This window comes from Capricornis sumatraensis, chromosome 8, assembly GCF_032405125.1.
Source record: "Capricornis sumatraensis isolate serow.1 chromosome 8, serow.2, whole genome shotgun sequence".
Classification (NCBI taxonomy): Eukaryota; Metazoa; Chordata; class Mammalia; order Artiodactyla; family Bovidae; genus Capricornis; species Capricornis sumatraensis.
This window is the reverse complement of record NC_091076.1, coordinates 71,047,825-71,069,898: the sequence shown is the minus strand read 5'-3', so window position 1 is coordinate 71,069,898 and position 22,074 is coordinate 71,047,825. Positions and strand designations below refer to the sequence as shown.

At 39.5% G+C, this 22,074-nt stretch overlaps 1 protein-coding gene and 1 non-coding gene across 2 annotated transcripts; both read left to right on the top strand.

Moving 5' to 3' along the window:
* Positions 1–240: 240 nt before the first annotated feature.
* Positions 241–347, top strand: LOC138084843 (U6 spliceosomal RNA). The gene has a single exon (XR_011145251.1). It is a non-coding gene; the product is annotated as a U6 spliceosomal RNA (small nuclear RNA).
* Positions 348–11,067: 10,720 nt separating this feature from the next.
* NUFIP2 (nuclear FMR1 interacting protein 2) lies at positions 11,068–19,834 on the top strand. The gene is made up of 3 exons (XM_068977425.1): positions 11,068–11,400; positions 16,220–17,944; positions 19,800–19,834. The coding sequence occupies exons 1-3, from the start codon at positions 11,124–11,126 to the stop codon at positions 19,832–19,834; spliced, it is 2,037 nt and encodes a 678-aa protein (XP_068833526.1). The 5' UTR covers positions 11,068–11,123.
* The last annotated feature ends 2,240 nt before the right edge of the window (positions 19,835–22,074 follow it).

Genomic DNA, 22,074 nt, shown 5'->3' with positions numbered 1-22,074 from the left:
ATGCAATCCCTATCAAATTACCCATGACATTTTTCACAGAACTGGAACAAATAATCCTAAAATTTATATAAAACCATCAGTTCAGTCGCTCAGTCGTGTCCGACTCTTTGCGACCCCGTGAACCGTAAAGACCCACAATTGCCAAAGTGACCCTGAGGAAAAAGAATGGAACTGGAGGCATAACCCACCCAGACTTCAGACAATACTACAAAGCTACAGAAATCAAAACAGGGTGGTATTGTGCTTGCTTTGGCAGCACATATACTAAAATTGGAATAATACAGAGAAGATTAGCATGGTCCCTATGCAAGGATAACAACAAAACAAAACAAAACAGTGTGGTATTGGCACAAAAACAGACATATGGATCAATGGAACAGAATAGAGAGCCCAGGAATAAACCCACATGTACAGTCAATCTTCAACAAAGAAGGCGAGAATATACATAGAAAAATGACAGTCTCTTCAGCTAGTAATGTTGGGAAAGCTGGATAGTCACATGTAAAACAATGCAATTGAACACTCCCTCACACCATATGTAAAAATAAACTCAAAATTGCTTAAAGACTTAAATATAAGACATGGTATCATGAAACTCCTAGAAGAGAACACAGACAAAATATTCAGACATATACCAATATTTTCTTAGGTCAGTCTCCTAAGGCAATAGAAATAAAAGCAAAAATAAACAAATAGTACCTAATTAAACTTACAAGCTTTTGCACAGAAAAGGAAACGATAAACAAAATGAAAAGACAACCTATGGACTGAGAGAAAATATTTGCAAATTATGTGACCAACCAGGTTTAATTTCCAAAATACACAAACAGTTCATACAACTAAAAAAAAAAGATAGACATTTCTCTAAATAGGCATATGAAAAGATGTTCAACATTACTAATTATTAGAGAAATGTAAATCAAAACTTCAAAGAGGTACCACCTCACATCAGTCAAAATGGCCATCATTAAGAAGTCTACCAATAAATGCTGGAGATATGATCCTGCAGTCCTACTCTTGGGTATATATCTGGAGAAAACTCTAATTCGAAAAGGTACATGCAGCCCAATGTTCATAGCTGCACTCAGTCGAGACACGGAAGCAACCTAAATGACTACAGACAGATGAATGGATAAAGATGTGGGATGACCCCCTGGAGAAGGGCATGGCAACCCACTCCAGTATTCTTGCCTGGAGAATCCCATGGACAGAGGAGCCTGGCAGGCCACAGTCCATGGGGTTGCAAAGAGCCAGACCCAACTGAAGTGACTTAACATGCATGCACATGTGATAAATTTGAAATGCCTGTGATGTTTCTAAGATAGAACAGAAGGCAGCTGAGAGTCTGGAGCACAGAGGAGAGGATTAGGGACATGTTTTAGAAATAACACTGTAGGGATAAGATTTTAGACTTGGAGATGGGTGAGATCTCCTAGGAAGAAAGAGTAAAGGGAGAAGAAAGCAGAGCTAGAGGTTGAGCCTGGAGAGCTAGCCAGGTGTAGAGCTATGCCACTAAAAGAAATGTTGAAGGCAGTTAAGAGGAGCATGTGGTTTGGAGAGGTTTCCCCAGTGGCTCAGCAGTAAAGGATCAGCCTGCAATGCGGGAGCCATAGGAGATGCAGGTTCAATCCCTGGGTCGGGAAGATCCCCTGGAGGAGGAGAATGGCAACCCATTCCAATATTCTTGCCTGGAGAATCCCATGGACAGAGGAGCCTGGCAGACTACAGTCCATACGGTCACAGAGAGTCGGACATGACTGAAGCAACTTAGCACTCACACATGCGTGGTTTGGAAAAGAAACTGATGATTTATATTTGGAACTTGCTAAGTTTGAGGTGCACACTAGAGTTTTGTTATTTCTAGTGTCATGCCTGGGCAAAATGCATAGGTCCCCTTCAGAATGTGAATGCCATATTTATACTTTACTTTGTGATTTGGTCTTATGATATCTCTGTGAATTTTCAAAATAAAACATTACTAATCATGTTCATGATGGAGTTTGGAGCAGTAGAAACAATTCTGCTAAGATCCATGACACTGCAGCTGTTTCTGAATTATACAGATAAATAATTTTCTATGTCACCAGTCCTAAACAATAAGTGGCTATTTCATTTTGAGTAATGGACAGGAGATGAAAAAAGAAGAATTGTCCAACATTGAGCCAATGTGCTTTACAGGAAGTACACAAGCTGGGAATGCAATTAAAATACACATATATTGAACATTTACCATGTGCCAGGTTCTGTGCTGGGTTTTGGGGATAACTCAGGGAACAAGACATAAAAGTCTTAGATTTTAAAAATAAGTAAGGGAGATGGGAAAAATTAACCTGCAAATAAAATAACCACAATGTGTGGCAAATGCTGTGAAAGAAACAAACAGATACAGGAAATGCATGGGAGAGGTGGTATGGCACTTTGAATCTAGAGAGAGTCTTTAGAGAAATTTTCCTTGGGTAAATTTATTTAAGTTGATTTCTGAAGGATGAGGGGTCATATCAAGATGTGGGGACATGGTTTGCTATTGATAAATCACCAAATTGTTTGTTTGCAGAATTTGTCCCTGAAAAGTTAGAGCAGGCTGAAGAGCTCATACTAGAATACGGGTAGTATGGGCACACTGAGGGTGAGGGAAGCTGTTGGAAATGCCTCCACGGGTAGTATTTTATCATTGACATTGTTTAAAATTGTGTGCACAGGGTGAAAACAAAAAGTAGACTGACATTTAGTCAATTTTACTATTATTTAAAATTTTTTTTACAGACAACGGCCCCATCATGGGCTGAATGATGGCCCTCAAAAAGCTGTCTATATTCCAATTACTAGAACCTGTGAATATTACCTTACATAGTTAAAGAGTAAATATTACCTTATATAAAAAGGTGTGATTAAGGATTTTGAGAACATGTATCAGATTATCCTTTCATAAGCTGAATGCAGATATTAGATCAAAAAATTAAGCTACCCAGTTCTTAAAATAAATAGATACATGTTTTAATAGAGTTATCACTGTAGAATTCAATGCCATGTTGGGAGAAATGCTTTTTTATTTGGCTGCACTGGGTCTTAGCTGCAGCATGCGGGATTTAGTTCCCCAATCAGGGATTGAACCTGTCTTCCCTGCATTGAGAGCACAGAGTCTTAACCACTGGACCACCAGGAAGTCCCCAAGGAGAAATGTTTCTTACATACAGGTTTGCTTATGGCCAAGTTACTTAACCCAAGTTAACTTGCCTGGCCATGTAGGCATTTTTCTTCATTTGTTTGTTCTTAATATTTATTTATTTATTTAGTTGTGCCAAGTCTTCACTGCAGCATGTGGGATCTTTCATTGGGGCATGTGAATTCATAGTTGTGGCATTGTGGGATCGAGTTCCCTGGCCAGGGATTGAACAATGACCCCCTGCATTAGGAGCATGGAGTCTAAGCCACTGGACCACCAGGGAAGCCCCCATGTAGGTGTTTTATATTGTCATTCCTATTGAAGAAGGAGGCCTCCTGATAGCTCAGGTGGGCCCTCTCAAAGCAGAACTACAGTCCTGGGCCTGGTCACAAGTTTAGGTTTAGATATTAATACTTATCAGCATTAGGAAGACTGAATCACACTTACCAAACTCACAAGGCCAGCAGGTGACAAAATTCATGTTTAAAAATATTTACTAATTTAATAAATGATGAGGAACTTCTGTGTGTTATTCAGTGTACTCTCTCTGCTTACAAACAAGTGACATATAAGGTGAGATTACATTTGGAATTATAGCTAGGTGATGACGTCAGAGCAAGCAGAGGAAGTTTAATGAATGGTTTTATACCTGTGGTAGGCAGGCTCTGAGATGACCTTCAATAATCTCTTTAATGAAAGTACAGTATTCATGCCCTCCTGTGATCTCCTCCCCTTATGTGTAGGTGTGCACTCACTTCTACTGAATAGAATGCAGCAGAAGGGATGTCACGTCTGAGATTAGGTTACAAAAAGACTATGGCTTCATCTTGAGAGCTCCCTCTTGCTCTATTGCTCACTCTGAGGAGAGACAACTGCAATGTTGTGGTCTGCCCTATAGAGAGGCCTCTGGCTAACGACCAGTGAGGAACTGAGGTCTTCGGCCAACATCTCACAAGGAACTGAATCCTACCATCAACCACATGAGTGACCTTGGAAGCAGATGCTCCCAGCAGTCTCATGAGAGCTTGAGCCAGAGGCACCCAACTAAGTAGCACCCAAATTCCTGACCCTCAAAAGCTGTGAGATGATAAATGTTTGCTGTTTTAAGGCACTGAGGTTTGGGGTAAATTGTTACCCAGCAATAAATAACACAATACCAAACATATAACTTTTGAAGTACTAATTTAAAAATACTGAAAGACAATAAGGAGGGAAATAAAACTGAATAACAACTACAATAGTAGTTTTCATAGATAAACTATTTATTTTAATAGTTTCTTAGGCAGTCTAATCACACTGACTAGATTCCCTATTAGTGGTTAATTTCATCCAGTTTACGTTGAGTCTTACTAGTTTTATTCTCAGGGAGTGACATTTTATCCAACTTCTGGATGCATCTAACTATGGACTCCAAAAAACTAAGTATACACACTGATAACTAAATATTTATTGATTCATTCATACATAAATTTATTTTGTCTACTGGAGACTAGAAAAGAATCCAAAATGGCATACTAATTCCCTGGTCTTTTTTAAAATTAACGTTCACAGGGCAGACAGATGTTTAATTCATTTTTTTAAAAATATTCTTTTTTTAACAAAAGGAATAAATGTTCAATGTGCAACTTTTTTAAAAAATAGAGAAGCAAAGAAGAAGAAAGTGAAAGTTAACTTTGAACCTGGTACTCAGAAAGGACTGTTACTGAATGCACTATTGATTTTAGTTGACAACAGTTGCCTATTCTATTTTTTTAAACATCACAAATAAGACTTTTTATTTGTCACCATTAAATATCTGAATTTTGAACATATTCTTGAACTAGTGACTCATATCCATCATCTCATTCAACTTTAGTATTCAACTAATCCCCAAACTACTAAGTTTACTATGAAGGTCCATCAGTTCACCCAATTCAAATTTTTGCTTCTTAGGAGTTTTACTTTTCTAACAAGTAATCATAGAGAGGATAAAATGTTTGGCAAGGCCTTTTCTATATCTTTCTCAATGCTATCTGGAATCAATTTATTGACAACTTTTTTCAAGTTATTTGTCTGCACTTCTCAGGTCATGATTCCAACCATCTTCTTCTGGATTTGGTGAACTTGTTGGTGCTTCCTTAACAGAAGAGGTGTTCCAAATCTGACTACTATGGTTTTTAGTAAAACCAAAACAGAATAGATGAAGCAAATAACCACTGGTAGTCTTGAGATCAACATGAGATTCAATCATGGCCTGCCACTTTTGGAACATTTTGGAACACAGTTTATCACAGCTATGATCCATAGCATGGAAGCTGATTGGCAGTTTTTGCCCTAAACATTCTCAGCACTTAGCTTAGATTTTCTACATGAAACTCCATTATTCTGCAGATTAGCAAAGCTCACTTTTAAAACATGACCCTGAGGCCATCAGATGCAATTTTGATTCCTTGAGTTTTCCTGACTAATGTTTATTCAGTATTTCATATATTGAACATAGCTGCTACTTTCACATCATACCAATCTTTCCTAGAGAATGGATTAACCACTTTCTTCTTGGCAACCTTTCTGCCACTTTTCAGAAGGCACTTGTTTTTGCCCCCTGCCATGGTGCTCTCCGAGAGCCAAAAGGCCTATTTGTTTATGCTTTTAAAAATTGGGAAAACATTCTATTCTTGGTTAAGTTGCTAATTGATTTTTCTAAAAGTGTTTCCTTAATGAAATATCATATCTGAAAGTTTAACTTTATATATCTAATATTTAATAACAGTATCACTAATATTAATTTTAGTACAACTTACTAACATTATAAACACTTTATTCAACAAATTTACTTACATTATCTAATTTGACTTTCAAATAACTTGCGAGGTAGGCATTAATATTACTTTCATTTTCAGAAAAGTAAACTAAGGCTTAGAGAGGAAAAATAATTTGCTCACACAAGATCACAAAGCTAAGCAGTTTCAGAATAGATTCCATTTTAGTTCTGTCTGACTACAAAATTTACACTCATACCGTTCTGCTATAGTTTCTCCCTCAAACTTTTCCCCATATTTTTCATTAAAAAAAAGTCATTTAAAAAAACTTTCATATTTAGAAAAGTCGTCATGTCCCAGTTATTAAAAGACTAACCTAATTTACCCATACCTCTGTTCAATTCCTTTGAAAGTTTTTTGAAGTTAGTGTCTCAAGGCAAAAATATCGAGATCTAAAGGAAATATACATGAATAAAATTCTTTCCCTGCTGAAATAAAACAGTGGATGTTGCTAGTGATTTGCCTTGTTTGAAATTGGAACTATAATCAGAGAACCAATTTCCATTTATATAAAACTACATAATTGTGTTTCTGATTACAATTTCTGTAAAGTTATAATCGATTGTTACAGTTGAAAAACTATATTTTTATCAGCTACATTTCTTGCTGCTGTATAGTCCATTATAATGAAATAAAGGGGTAATCTGGAAAGAAAGAGCAGTGATAATGATTGTGGAATGTTAAGAGTGGAAAGCAACTTGCTCATTCTCTTTGCCCATTCTCCAAATTTTGAGAATTCAGAGGTTCAGAGATTCAAATATCTCTGTATCTTTTAAGTGGTCATAGTAGACAAAGGGTAAGAATAAAGGTATGTGAAAAATGACTTTCATCTGACAATTAAATCAGTGTTGCAAACATATTTACCCAAGTTCCAAACCTCTATCAATAAGAGAAATGAATTTTAAAAAAACCCAAATAACAAAAAGCATAAGACCCAGTACATAAAAAGTACCTAATATATATTTGCGAATGAACAAATGAATAAAAAGGTTTTATTGCATTCAAGTTCCCTCAGTCCTTGAATTCACATTTTATATGCAATCATAATGTATACATATAATTTATTATCTTGCTTTTTGCCCTTGAGTTATAGCATTTTTCCATGTTGTTATAAAACATGACTATAACCTTTTAAAGTACCTATTGAAGTTACAACACCACTGAGTCAGATTCCCAAATGATTGTTAAAAATCACTATTAACAGGGGTGAATCCAGGTTTTGGGGAAGGCCCTTATTAAGAAAAAAATACAAAATGATATTACTTTAAAAAATTTTTACAAAGTAAAATACCTAGCTCTTTCAAGAGATCATTTCTAGGGCCCCTCCAGGGCCTTAGAGGCCCTGCCTCTGTTGATAACCAGATACTACCTTCATGGGGGTTATGATATAGCTTGAATGTTTTTCAGAGGTTACTACAATTTTAGAAATGTATACCACACTTGATAGTGTTAAAAATTCTTTCTATCCATCTGACCTGGAATCTGCTTCAGGCTCCAACATAAACTTGGTGGCTTTTAAATTATAAGCAAGTCTCTTTTAACTTCTTCAGGTCTCGTATGCCTCATCTGTAAAAATGGGCTTAATATCTACCTCAAGGAATTGCACATGAAAACAAAGATAAAATAGTTCAGTTCCTGACACATCATAAATGCTCCATAGGTGTTATGAATATGGTGATATTTAAAACATTAGCCTAACTTATATAGGAACCGCCTGTTTCTCCATTACAACTTCCTACATTGACTGTAGGTAAAATATGGTATAAAATGAATTTTGAAGATTGTGTAGATTCAATTTTTTATTATTTTAATTACTTTTTTGGCCCCAGCATGTAGCATGTGGGATCTCAGTTCCCTGACCGGGAATCAAATAAGGAAAGTCCCTTATTTTAATTTTTAAAAATAATGTTATTATGAAAAGTAGTGACTATATAACAGCACATTTGGAAAATACAAGAAAAAAAATAGCACCCATAATTTCTTCAGACTTATACTACATTTCCTTAATGTGTTTTTTTCCTTGATGCAGATTTTATTTAAAATATAAAAATATGCTTGAAGTAAGAACAGTCCTGGGTGTTCACTGGAAGGACTGATGTTGAAGCGGAAACTCCAATACTTTGGCCACCTGATGCGAAGAGCTGACTCATTTGAAAAGACCCTGATGCTGGGAAAGATTGAGGGCAGGAGGAGAAGGGGACGACAGAGGATGAGATGGTTGGATGGCATCACCGACTCAATGGACATGAGGTTGGGTGGACTCTAGGAGTTGGTGATGGACAGGGAGGCCTGGCGTGCTGCAGTTCATGGGGTCGCAAAGAGTCGGAGACGACTGAGCAACTGAACTGAACTGAAGTAGACCCAATTATTCTCTTTTCAAGGAAGTTTGGTATTATGGCATTATTTTTTTCAAATACATGGCAAATCTTAAAATATGTTTTATATAAAACTATTTTAGAAAAATCAGCAGTAAGAAAAGTTACACATTCTGTCGTTGTTCCATACTTAATTCCTATGAGCTGTGCAGTGTGGCCAAAGTAAACAAAGATTCATGGTTTTTAAGGTTATGATCTTACTGTACATAGAATTTAGTACTCTGCATTTTTTTCTTACATTATATCACAAGTCTTTCTCCGTACTATTGCATACTACTACAGCAACATTCATAGTAACTAGAGCATATGAGAGCAAGGCTTAGTTTCCTAAACTTCATATAAATGTGTGTGAGGACATCAAGGCAGACCAAAGATGTGAAAAGCCAGAAACTCAGAAAGAGTGTTCTTGGTTTGCCTGTAACTATAATGCAGAAAATGTATTAAGAGAAATTATGACTCAAGGATTCTTGATTTTCAACAGAATGTCCAAATCAGCAAAAGAATATAAAGCCCTATCAACATAATCCTAAATTCCATATACACTTTTTTTCTTTAATAGATGGGAAAGTGGTACAATACTATTCAACAGCAAGGACTTATTTGTCACGACATGTTATTAGGATTTTAGCTCTCAAAATTGGCTAAATATATACCCCTTTTACCCAAAGGGGTCTTTCTTTAAAATTTAGCAAGGCAACACAAATCCTCACTATGCAGAACGAGTCAAGATCTGGACATGGTTGTCTGAATTCAGTGACATTTGCTCTTGGAAAAAGAGTTTTATCTTTTAATTATTCTTTTGGGCTGATATCCATTAATTGCAAAGTACAACTTTTTTCTTTTAAGCTTTTTTGCTCCTTTAACATGATCCTGCTGTAGGAATTCAAGCCACATCTAAAAAATTGTTAAGATATACACCGAGGAAGCAATCCACATGTTCATTGCTGAATGAATGGAAAAACAAAATGTGGTATATGCATACAATGGAATATTATTCAGTGTTAAAAAGGAAGGAAATTCTGATACACACCACAACATAAATGAACCTTGAAGACATTATGTTAAGTGAAATAAGCCAAACTTTACAAAAGGACAAATATTGTATGATTCCACTTATATGAAGTATCATAGAAAAAGAAAAGAAAAGAATTGTTATCAGGGCATGGGGTGGGGAAGGAATGGAGAGTTATTGTTTAATGTGTATAGGGTTTCAGTTTCTGATGATGAAAAGTTCTGGAAATGGACAGTGGTGATGAATGCATAAAATGTGAGTGTCCTTACCGACACTGGGCTGCATACTGAAAAATGAGTAAAATGGTAAATCTTGTGTATGTTATGATAAATTTTAAAAAATGCCCCCAATATAACACAGACTGAGAAAAAATGTATAATGTAACATTCATGGGCTTCCCTGGTGGCTCAGACCGTAAAGAATTTGCCTGTAATGCAGGAGACCCTGGGTCAGGAAGATACCCTGGAGAAGGGAATTTAGCTACCATTCCCGTATTCTTGTCTGGAGAATTCCATGGACAGAGGAGCCTGGTGGGCTAGAGTCCATGGGGTATGGACCATAAACAGTCCAACATGACTGAGGGACTCACACTGATGCATACATATTCAGTAAGAAATAATTATACAGCAAATATATCTGTAATCACTATCTAGGTCAAGAAATAAAGACTATCAGAGTGCACCCTCCTGCCCCCATCACAACCCTTTCCTCCTTCCTGAGTAACCACTCTCTTGACTAAACATTTACTTTTAAAAATCAGGCTGTAATGTGATAATGCCGGATAAGTTAAACCAATGTTACACAACGCAATAGAGTATTTCTTTACATTTCACTATTTTCCATATATGCAAAACATTTTTTTAAAGTTAACTTCTAAAGTCCTCTTTCCCTCTTTCTCTCTTGAAACTTCGCATTCTAAAACCTTTCTTGAATTCACCGTTGACCTCACCTGCAGAGTTAAAAAAAAAAAACAACCAAACAACTGCCTCTGTGTAGATTTCTAGATTTTCATTCCTCCCGCTCTCCCTTGCCTCCAACTACAAAGAAACAATGATTTAAACCCTTTGTGCCCTTTTAGAAAATTACACAGATACCCCATTGTGGAATCCTATAATCCCTTCGTGGAAAGGAAGAGATTAGCATATGAATACAAAGCAAAATGAATCCAGAATACAAAATGATCTACTGGATTGTGAAGCTCTTGTATTCTTAAAAATGTATTTATTTCTTCTTTTTGATTTGCCCCTTTAGTGGTCTCAGGGTTAAGGGAATTGAGCTTCCCCTCTGGTTACCCGGAAAAGGATTTAGAAAAAAAAAAAGCCAATAGATTCTAGGAGCTGCAAAACCAACAGATGGCTCCCAGAGCCAGTGGAATCGCCAGTGGAATCTGCTACCCTCGACATGAGCTAGCTTGCTGGCGAGGAGTGTAGAAAGTGCTGTTCGCAGACTGCGCGGTGAAGGAGAGAAAGCGACACAAGAGAGAGCCATAGTGCTGACGTTGAAGGCCCGGCCCTGTGAGGTTGCATAGGGTAAGTGGCGTTGGCCAGGAGGCTGTGGCGAAGGGGAAGGAAAGAGGATTTGGGCTAGGGGCGGGGCCAGAGGCTCAGCGTGGCTCCTGATTGCTGGGATGCGGCTGCCAATCTCGCAGAATCGCTCTGTTAACCAGTGCGCTGGCGAGACGCGCTCAGATATACTGAGTGAGCCCTGAGAAGCAGTCTCAGATCCTGACGGTGCAGCAGCCCGCAGCCTCAGCCAGAGAGTCCCAGCCGCTTTCAATGGAGGAGAAGCCCGGCCAGCCACAGTCTCAGCACCATCACAGCCACCACCATCCGCACCATCACCCCCAGCAGCAGCAGCAGCAGCCGCACCACCATCACCATTATTATTTCTACAACCACAGCCACAACCACCATCACCACCACCATCACCAGCAGCCGCACCAGTACCTGCAGCATGGAGCCGAGGGCAGCCCCAAGGCCCAGCCAAAGCCGCTGAAACATGAGCAGAAACACGCCCTCCAGCAGCACCAGGAAACGCCGAAGAAGAAAACAGGTCCGGGAGGGAGGACGAGTGGGGGAAGGGGGATGGGGTGGGGGGGTGCGGGAGATGGGGGTGGGGCTGGATCGGAAGAGCGCGGAAGGGGTCGGGGTGTGTGTGCCTTGTGTGCCGGTGTCCTGCGGCTGTGGGGAAGCCCCCTTTCATTCTCCGAAAGCTCGGGCTGGGCCTCACGGTTTGCAGCGCCCTCTTCTCCTCAGCATGGGAGAGGCCCAACCAGGCCGGTGTGACCTTCCCGGCCCCCGCCCGGGCTGGAGGGAGACCCGGAGGGTCGGCCTTGGAAGTCTAGCCTTTATATTCCTCTCTCGTTTACCTTCCTGCGGCCCACGAAGGACCCTAATTTGGGGGCCCTGAGTTGGGGGTGAACCCAGCCCCCCGAAATGCTTCGGGGTGTAACTCAGGAAGGCCTAGCGAATTCCGACTCGGGTGGCGTCGCGAGACCCTTTTGCAGGCGGCGGGGAGAGGGTAGTGGGGCAGAGTTGAGGAAGTGTCCTCCCTTACCCGCCACCCCAAGCCCACCTGTGGCCTTGGGGTTCCCCGTCTGGGGGGGCGGTTGGGACCCCTCTTCTCTCGGGTCATTTCCACCCTGAGATGCTCCTTTCGGGCATCGGACCTCTCGGTTTGTCCCTGCGGCTCACTCCGAGGCCGGCGCCCCGGGCCCGCTCCCCCCAGAGCCGGCGCGGCTGGAATGTTCTCTCCTCCTCGCGGGGCCGCTTCCTGTCCGCCATGTTGGAAGCCGATTCCTGTCACCGACTCCGGCCCGCTGAAGCGCGGAGGGGGAAGGGTGTCGAGGGGCGCCCGGCGCGGCCGAGCCGGGTGCCTCGGGATCCCCCCGCGTCACCCCGCCCCCAGCACTGCGGGGGCGCCGGCGCCCCCGGCCCGCGGCCGCCCCTCCCCCCCGTCGCCGGCCGGGTTGTGTAACCCGGCGGCGGCCGCGCGGCCCCGGGCGGGTCCCTGGGGTGAGGGGCGGGGGCGGTTGGGGTGGGGGAGGGAAGCGGCCACGAGGGGAGCGGCCTGCGCCGGGCCCCGCGCGCCGGCGGCCGCGTTTCCCGCTCCCGGGTGCGGCGGGAGGCGCGGGCGGTCGGGGCGGGGAGCCGGCCTCAAAGCTGACGCGAGGGAGGAGGAGGCCGCGGGCGGCGGCCGCGGGCGCTCCTCTGGGCAGGAGGGCTGGGGGGGCCGGGGGGGGATACATTTTGGGTAGAGGCGGTGCCTGAAGGCCGGGTGGGGTACCCAGCGGGAACCAGGCTCCCCGGTCACGAGTTTCTCTGCCACAGGAACCTCGTCTCCTGCCAGGTTCGCTCACGACTCCGCCTCTCAGGCTTTCACTTGGGTCGTTTTCTTCTAGCAGCTCATTTTTACAAAAAGCTTGTTTTATCTTCTTCCAACAACCCCCACTCCCCCCAACATTGACCTTCTGGGCTTGGGCAGTGGTTTTGAGGAATGAGATTAGAAAAGTGTTTGATTGAATGGAGGAGAGGGCGAGGTTTTTTTGACCCCTTTTTCTTGCCCTTAGGGGTGAACCGAGGTGGCTCATCCACGAGGTTTGTGCACTACCATCTTGCCTGGGATGAGACTTATTTCATGTTAATAAGGAAAGATGTTTCCCCATTGTAAAACCGATATGAATCCCCAAACTCTTCTCGTTAACAAATGTTAAATTGAGGGCAAAAATCATTTTAGAAAACATTTAAGAAGAAATTAACTTAAAAGTTTGTAACCATGCAGATTTTTAAAAATAGTTGTTCTCTTTATAAGTTGAAATTGTAAGAAAATATTAAACCCAGGGTGTCAGATTTGATATAAGCATTTACTGAGAGCTGGAGAAAAACTATTTCTATTACAGACTTAATAGTACTTGAAGACTGAAATTGAGGTATCAGATTTTCCATTTTGGAGGGTGATAAGGACTGATGGATGATGTGCAGTAGAAATGAACCTTATATTTGTTGAGTGTTTAACCTAAGGGTTTGGAACAGTTTAAGAGCTGTTAGAAACAGTACATCCTATATTTTTTAAAAACGTTAAATCTTTTTCAGCTTCAGGTGGAAAAAAATTTTACTATGCTTACTTGGACTATAAGGCAGTATTACAGTTCAGATTGGAAAATTCAGTTTTGTCTGTCAGGTATTAGTATACTCCCCGCAGGACTTCTTTCTACTTACGGAAGCATCCCCTGAGCCGTTCATGGTGACATCCTTCAAATTAGTTTGTCTTATCCTGAAAGGGGATAAATAGGGGAAACTGGGTTTAGCAGTTGAGAGAATGTAAACAGTGTGGGGGGAGCAACTTTTCTTGTGTGTCCTGGCCACATTACTGTTGCTTCAACATGCATAGGTCTAATTTATTAAGAAAGCTTGTGAGGATTTTTGAAATGTGTCTGTAGCGTGTTGAGGGGGGCTTTTATGACCCATTACCCACAAACCTATAAAGAGGAACAGTTTTTCTTTATCCAGAAGAGGGCGCAAGAGAGGGAGAAATGCAAATATATTCGGTAATTTCAGATACTAATCTAGATTTTTCAGGACTCGAGTTTTGCTGAGTCCTTTTGAAGTAGGGTTGGATGCTTTAGCATGGCAACCCTAAATAATGAAAGCACTAGGAGGCCTTTCATTTTTCTCAGTAATTCTATAATGTTTACATTTTTTAATACCTAAATTTAAAACAAAGTCAGACATTTTGCATACCAACAAGGTTACCATGGGATTTTTTTTTTTTGTTTTGGTGGGAAATTTTAATATAGTCAAATGAGAAATATTTTTTGTCGTTAAAACTTAGAGGTAAAAGTATAGTGGCTTCTGGGTGGTTTTTAAATCGGTGGTTTCTGATATCAGCAACTAAATAGTAAAAATTATTCTAGTTAATTTTAAAGTCTTGGCTTTGGTCCACCTTGATTTGCACTTTGGATTATTTATTTATTTACTTTTGTGTGTAAGACTGCTTATCTTGGAGATGTGAAAAGCTGTGACTAATTGGCCCAAGAGTACAAGCCTTTGTTTTAGCCTGTTAGTACATTAATGGTGTATGTAGTTCTGGTTAGTCTAGAGTGGTACACCAGTAAACTTATATCTGTTAAGATATAAGAGAGAGTTTGTTGAAATTTCTGATTTTGGGGGGAAAACAAACCTTTTAGAAGCAGCTATCTCTTCTGTTTCATAGTTAGAATTTTTTCACCAAAAGTTTAATTTGATTGGTTATCATGGCTTTTTCTCCCATGGGTGGAGGAGCCTGGTAGGGTGCAGTCCACGGGGTCACAAAGAGTCGGACACTGACTTCACTTTCATTTTTACTTTCATGCATTGGAGAAGGAAATGGCAACCCACTCCAGTGTTCTTGCCTGGAGAATCCCAGGAACGGGGAGCCTGGTGGGCTGCTGTCTATGGGGTCGCACAGAGTCATGGCTTTTTCAGCCAGATGAAAAGTAAAATATAACACTAGCGGAAGTTAAGAACTTTTTACAAATATATTGTTTCATGGAACAGGTTCTGTGCCACTCTTGCTCAAGAACGGTTATGCCTTAAGTATGTTTTCTTGAGTTATTTTCTGAAAGTTAATATAATTTGCTCATTTCACTGATGCAGAGTAAGTGACTTAAAATTATAGTAAACCCTGTTGTGAATCTTCTCAGTGTGTTCTGTTTCACATCAATTTTTTTTTTAAACAATGGTTCTCAAGCTTTTTTTAAAAAAAAATCTTACTGTTCTTTATCCTCTGAAAATATATGAAGAGCTAGTCGTATGGGTTATGTTTATTGCTGTTTACCATATTGGATATTAAAATTTGAAAACAAAAATATACAGGCTCATGTGCCTTTTAGCCTTTACGGGCTACAGGGCCAAGAGAATGAATGAAAATGACAAATTATTTAGTATTTCTATTGGAATACTAATACCAAATACTATTGGATTCCCCCCATCCCCCTGTAAAACTGATTTAAATGAATGAGTGTGTGTGTCTGTGAGTCTTATCCTTAGCTTTTATCTTGTAAACGGTGCTGTAGGGAATGTTTCATAGTAAGGTACTTAACTAGTGTCACTATTTTACTTGTAAGGAAATGAGAAAAGTTGTTGACCCAATTGAATTATCTGTAATAATAAACTGATTATGGTGATTGAAGTTCTTAAATTAAACTTGAATACCTTAACACTTTTTAAAATTAGATACCTTTCATTTGTTAGTATTTTCTCACTGAATCATTTGGTTAGGCAGTATGGTATAATGAAATAAAAAATGTAGTAAGAGTTGGCACATAGGTGTTCTGGTTTTATACAATGACAGTATGATAGAATGTATGGGATGTGTCGAGTTTAACATCATTTTCGAAAAAGTTCACAAGTGTTAGATTTTTTGTTTGACAGAAGGCAATCAGGAACTTCTTATGGTAACCACCAGCCATTTATGGTTTCATAGAAGTGCAGTCTTTAGTTTTCCTGTAATACTTAGATTTACTGTATCCATTTAACTTGATTTTGCCCAAAGGGTAGCTCTGTTCTTAGTGGTAAAGGAAATTTTATAACAGCCTTGTGAGAATGATGAGAAGGTTGATGCTGTTAGAGAAAAGATATTATGCTTAAGAAGTTATGTTTTCTGACCTTGGACTCTGGTTTGATCTTAGGTCAGTTCTGTCTCTTACTTAGTAAACTTCCTAATCTGTAAATGGGGCTAGCAAGTGTTTTCTCATAGAGTTATTAAATAGTAAGATAAAGCTGAAGCTCATAGCATAGAGTGTAGCACATTGTAAATATTAAATAGTCCTTAAATGTTAGGTACTACTGTAGTTTACATATTCTAATTTTTTTTAAACTTTTTTTCCCCCTAGGCTATGGTGAACTAAATGGTAATGCTGGAGAAAGAGAAATATCTTTAAAGAGCCTGGGTTCTGAGGAAGCTACCAACCCTATTTCCAGGGTCCTCAATGGCAACCAACAAGTTGTAGACACTAATCTGAAGCAGACTGTAAAGTCCAGCACCTTTGGGAAAGCAGGAATTAAAACCAGGAATTTTATTCAGAAAAACAGTATGGACAAAAAGAATGGGAAGTCTTATGAAAATAAATCTGGAGAGAACCAATCTATAGACAAGACTGATACTGTAGCAATTCCAAATGGTGTTGTAACAAATAATTCTGGCTATATTACTAATGGTTATATGGGCAAAGGAGCAGATAATGATGGTAGTGGATCTGAGAGCGGATATACCACTCCTAAAAAAAGGAAAGCTAGGCGCAATAGTGCCAAGGGTTGTGAAAACCTTAATTTAGTGCAGGACAAAATAATGCAACAAGAGACCAATGTCCCAACCTTAAAACAGGGACTTGAAACTTTCAAGCCTGACTACAGTGAACAAAAGGGAAGTCGAGTAGATGGTTCAAAGCCTATTTGGAAGTATGAAACTGGGCCTGGAGGAACAAGTCGAGGAAAACCTGCTGTGGGTGATATGCTTCGGAAAAGCTCTGATATCAAGCCTGGTGTGAGCAGCAAAAAGTTTGATGATCGGCCCAAAGGAAAGCATACTTCTGCTGTTGCCTCCAAAGAGGACTCGTGGACCCTGTTTAAACCACCCCCAGTTTTTCCAGTGGACAATAGCAGTGCTAAAATCGTTCCTAAAATAAGTTATGCAAGCAAAGTTAAGGAAAACCTCAACAAAACTGTACAGAACTCTTCTGTGTCACCATCTTCATCTTCATCCTCCTCATCATCTACTGGGGAAACTCAGACCCAAGCTTCAAGTCGATTATCCCAGGTCCCTATGTCAGCGCTGAAATCTGTTACTTCGGCCAGCTTTTCTAATGGGCCAGTTATAGCAGGGACTGATGCAAGTGTGTATTCCCCAGGGGGTCAGCCACTGCTAACTACTGCTGCTAATACTCTAACACCCATCTCTTCTGGGACTGATTCAGTCCTCCAAGACATGAGTCTGACTTCAGCAGCTGTTGAACAAATTAAGTCCGGCCTTTTTATCTACCCTTCAAATATGCAAACTGTGCTGTTGAGCACAGCACAAGTGGATCTACCCTCTCAGACAGATCAGCAAAACCTGGGAGATATCTTCCAGAATCAGTGGGGTTTATCATTTATCAATGAACCCAGTGCTGGCCCTGAAACTGTTACTGGGAAGTCATCAGATCATAAAGTGATGGAGGTGACATTTCAAGGGGAATATCCTGCCACTTTGGTTTCACAGGGTGCTGAAATAATCCCCTCAGGAACTGAGCATCCTGTGTTTCCCAAGGCATATGAGCTGGAAAAACGGACTAGTCCTCAAGTTCTGGGTAGCATTCTAAAATCTGGGACTACTAGTGAGAGTGGAGCCTTATCCTTGGAACCCAGTCATATAGGTGACCTGCAAAAAGCAGACACCAGTAGTCAAGGTGCTTTAGTGTTTCTCTCAAAGGACTATGAGATAGAAAATCAAAATCCTCTGGCGTCTCCTACGAACACTTTGTTAGGCTCCGCCAAAGAACAGAGATACCAGAGAGGCCTAGAAAGGAATGATAGCTGGGGTTCTTTTGACCTGAGGGCTGCTATTGTATATCACACTAAAGGTAACTTGTTTGTTTCCTATATGAAATTTCTTACTGGTCATTTATTAATACATATTTATTGGTTGTTATACTAAGGGTGAATTTTGGAAGCTACTGTGAGATTCTTTAAGGATTGCAGAGCTTAGTTGAGAATAACATGGATAAGCAGCTGGCATCAAACAATTCAGGGTCTTGGAAATAGTATGGCTGAAGTTTAGAAGGAATATTCACTTTTGCAACTTAAAAATTCTTTTTGTATAAACAAGTTATAATCGAGCTCTTGCCTTTTGTTCAGGGAATAAAGGGGTGGAGGTGCTAAAGGGATGATGTTTTATTTTCTCTTAAACACTCAAGAGTTCTTTTTAATTTTTTTCTTTGTATAGATGTCTCTCCTTTGCTTTTTATATCATATGCTTATTAGTGAGCTCAATAGTTCTAATTTGCCTAAAATCATTAGGAACAGTGTTTTGGAGAAGTCTAAAAAGTTAAGAGTGTCAGCTAATTTGTTTTCTTATAAGAAGGAGTAATGGGTGCTAAAGGTAACTAGAAAATAAACTACACTTACAGGTACAGTTAGCATTATAGGGACCAGGTTTTGGGGAGTCTGTTTTTCATAGCGCTAAAGCCCATGTCAAAAAGGAACCAGATATCTTTCAAGCTCCATGTTAATAACTTTTTAAGGATATGGTTTATTTGTGCCTTAAAGGAAAATTTGTTTTATGGTGTAAGTAATTTAAATCCTTAAAATAATGTTTTCTTGTTTGTTTCTGCAGTATTCATGTAGCAGTTTTTAAAAAAACTATTTTTGAATTGAAGTGTAGTTGAATTAGTGTATTACTGCTCTACAGCAAAGTGACTCGGTTTTACATATCTTTTTCATATTTTCTTTATGGTATATCACAGGATATTGAGTATAGTTCCATAGTTCCCTGTGCTATACAGTAGGACCTTGTTTATTTTTCCATATATATGCCATATCCCATACTCCCAACAGTGTTTTTTGTTCTGTGAATGATGTTTACAAATGATGTTACAAGCACCTCTTTGCTTTGGAAAACAGTGGTTTTCAGTTTTCCTTCTCTGTCTCCTGTACCTCCCCTGAAAGAAATCCTTACCCCCTGCATGCATGCACACACCTAATATATACTGCACAGCCCCATTTTGAACAGTAGTTCATTTAGGGAATGATTTGCAACTGTAAGGAAGAGGTAGCATATCTGATGGTGGTGATGAAGCAATTCATATTTTCCTTAGAAAAACCACTGCCTTATAGATGAATAACAAAACTATTTATGTCACTTCTAAGCAAATTATCTAGTCTCCATACCTCTCTATCTGCAGATTGTAAAACACTTAGTAAACATACCCATTTAAATTTTTCTTCCTTTAAAAAATGGGAATAAATAGAATTGCCTATGGGACTTTATGAGTAGAAATCCTGGCAGATAAAATTAATCTGTCTTCACTTTTCTCTAGCAGTGCTCTTTGGAAATAAGTTAACTAAGAGCTGGATATTTATAGGAAAGTTTAGGGGAAAAAGAAATACTTAGTTTCTTAAGACATTGGTTAATTATAAGTTAAATTCTGCCAGGGTATTTGTAATATTTTCTGTGCCATCTTGCCCTCCAGAGACCACTATACTTAGAAAATCTTTGCCAAACTACTTTACAGCCGTGGTGGTTGTATGAACCTGAGAAGATGTATGGTTGTGCTATGTTCTCCCACAACTTGGAAGAATTCTGGGGCAAGTTGTTCCATTAGGTGCTTGGTTGGTGATATGTCTGATTTTTATTATGGAAAAAATGCAGACCTTTTTAAATGAGAGTATTAATTCTTGTTTATTCTTAGGTATTACGTGTATGTATTTGTCCTACAGATGGGCTAAACAGATACGAAATCAGTGATCCTTAGATAAACTTAAATAACCATACATAGATGCAATTATATTTAGTTTTGGTGAAGTTACTGAAAGATGTGCTTTAGTAAAGTGCATCAGTTTGAGTTTTATAGTTGGACGTTATTGAGAAGAAATTGGTATTGTTTTTTCCTAAGACAAACAATATTTGGTTCAGTGAGGTCACAAAGTGGCAGATTCTTTGAATTTCTGGCAAATGTAGATTGATCCATCAGGTCACTAATTTTTCTTTTATTTGAATTTTCTTTTGTGTCACAACCTTTGAAAGATATGAAGATCTTTTTAAATTAAGACAAGTTTTCTGAAACTCTAAAAGAGGTTATCAGTGGGGCTTATTGGAATATCCTTTGCAAGAGCCCTTGTCCTTTAAAAGAGTCCTTTAGTATGGTCTTTTCAAGTGTTCAAAAGTAATCTGTAAGTAAAGTTGATTGAAGTTCATCTTTGTTTAGTCACTAAGTGGTGTCTGACTCTTTTGCAACCCCATGGGCTATAGCCCAACAGGCTCCTGTCTCCATGGAATTTACCAGGCACGAATACTGGAGTGGGTTGCCATTTCCTACTCCAGGGGATCTTCCTGACCCAAGAATCAAACATGTGTCTCCTGCGTTGGCAGGCGGGTTTTTTACCATTGTACGTCCTCAGTCACTTTAATCACGGCTGACTCTTTGTGACCCCATGGACTTAGCCCACCGGCTCCTCTGTCAATGGTATTCTCTAGGCAAGAACACTGGAGTGGGTTGCCATTCCCTTCTCCAGGGGGTCTTGCCAACCCAGGGATCGAACCCATGTCTCTTAACATCTCCTGCATTGGCAGGCAGATTCTTTACCACTGCTGCCAACTGGGAAGCCTCTTGATCTCTGAGCCTCCAGGGAAGCGCTGGATGAAGTTAGGAGTCAGCATTTTATCCACTGATACTTTTGAGTATGTTATAGAGTGATGGCTTTTAATGAACATACCCAAGACCTACAACCATTACCACCTTCAAAGTAGTTACTCAGAGATGCTGATTTGTTGTCAGAGGCTTAAAATTTTAGATTTCTAACTTTCTGAGGTGATGCCATTGATTTTGAAATGATCTGAACTTATTTAAAGCCACGTCTTCAGAAGTAACATTGATTTGAGTTGTGTTTGGTTATAGTGTTAAGCTGGTTAATTTATCTTGCGTGGCTTATATTGCACTAAATGATATCAGGCATTCAAAATGCTGATATTTTGGAGTATTCATTAAATACTTTGATATGGTAAATTTTATCCAGCACATAGAGCTGTAGGGGAGATAAATTTTAATTTTTGATGGTTGGGGTAAGTCAAAGTGAAAGTTATCTAGTATAAAATATTCCTGAGGCAATTCTAGGCTATTGCATGAAATTGAAAAAATTTCTGTATTATCTCCACAAGTGGCAGGTTATTGGCATAAGTGGTTTGATCCAGTAGATGAGTTGAACCTTGAATTTTAAAAAAAGATTTTAACTCACTGAGTGACACTAATTGCAGACTAGGATTGGAACTTTAGGTCTATAGGGAGGTTTCCTCAGCTTAATCCTTTGTGTGTGTGTATGTCACAGTTTTCCATACTACTGAAGAGTTGTACAATAAATTGTGTTTTCCTTTCCCTTGTATTGTACCTTCATAGGCAGAGTACTTTGCTTAGTTATGAAAGACTTGCTTTTTCAGGGTGAATCTTTTCCTTAAAAGAACTTTAGTACAGGAGAAAATAATACACAAATTTTAAGGCACGGATTTTAAATGTTTTAAGAAAGGTACAAATAAGAGATTTTAGTGAAGGGAGAGAGAATTTTAATGGAGTAAAGGTAGGAAGAGTAAGAAGTGCAGGGTATGTTTCCCTGGAGGCAGTGGCATTTAAGCTGGATTTTGATGGATGAGGGAAGACTTTTACTTGAGGAAAATGCAGAGAACAGAAACATAAAGAACAGAAAAGTTGGAAAATGAGAGTGATGTGAATCTTGGAAGGTATCCACTTTGGATGTGGTGAGAGGATATATATGTTATATAAAAGAGAAGAAAGGTAAATTACTGTTAAACCATGGAGGTTTATAATTCCCATCGGAGGGCAAGGGGGAGCTTCTGCGTATCGGAGATAGACTGGTAGTATGTAACTTAAACTGACAAAAGACGGGTATTAATGCTGCTATTCCTGACTCCTATGTGCTTGGGCAAATCATTTATCATTTTTAAGCCTGGGTTTCATAATATTATAAAGTAAGTATATCAGCC

What these genes read in the sequence shown, in the direction of transcription:
- NUFIP2 (XM_068977425.1), top strand. Translation starts at nt 11,124, where the DNA reads ATGGAGGAGAAGCCCGGCCAGCCACAGTCTCAGCACCATCACAGCCAC. An exon ending in AACGCCGAAGAAGAAAACAG is followed by an intron (nt 11,401 to 16,219) that starts GTCCGGGAGGGA and finishes TTTTCCCCCTAG; the next exon opens with GCTATGGTGAACTAAATGGT. An exon ending in TATTGTATATCACACTAAAG is followed by an intron (nt 17,945 to 19,799) that starts GTAACTTGTTTG and finishes TTTGTCCTACAG; the next exon opens with ATGGGCTAAACAGATACGAA.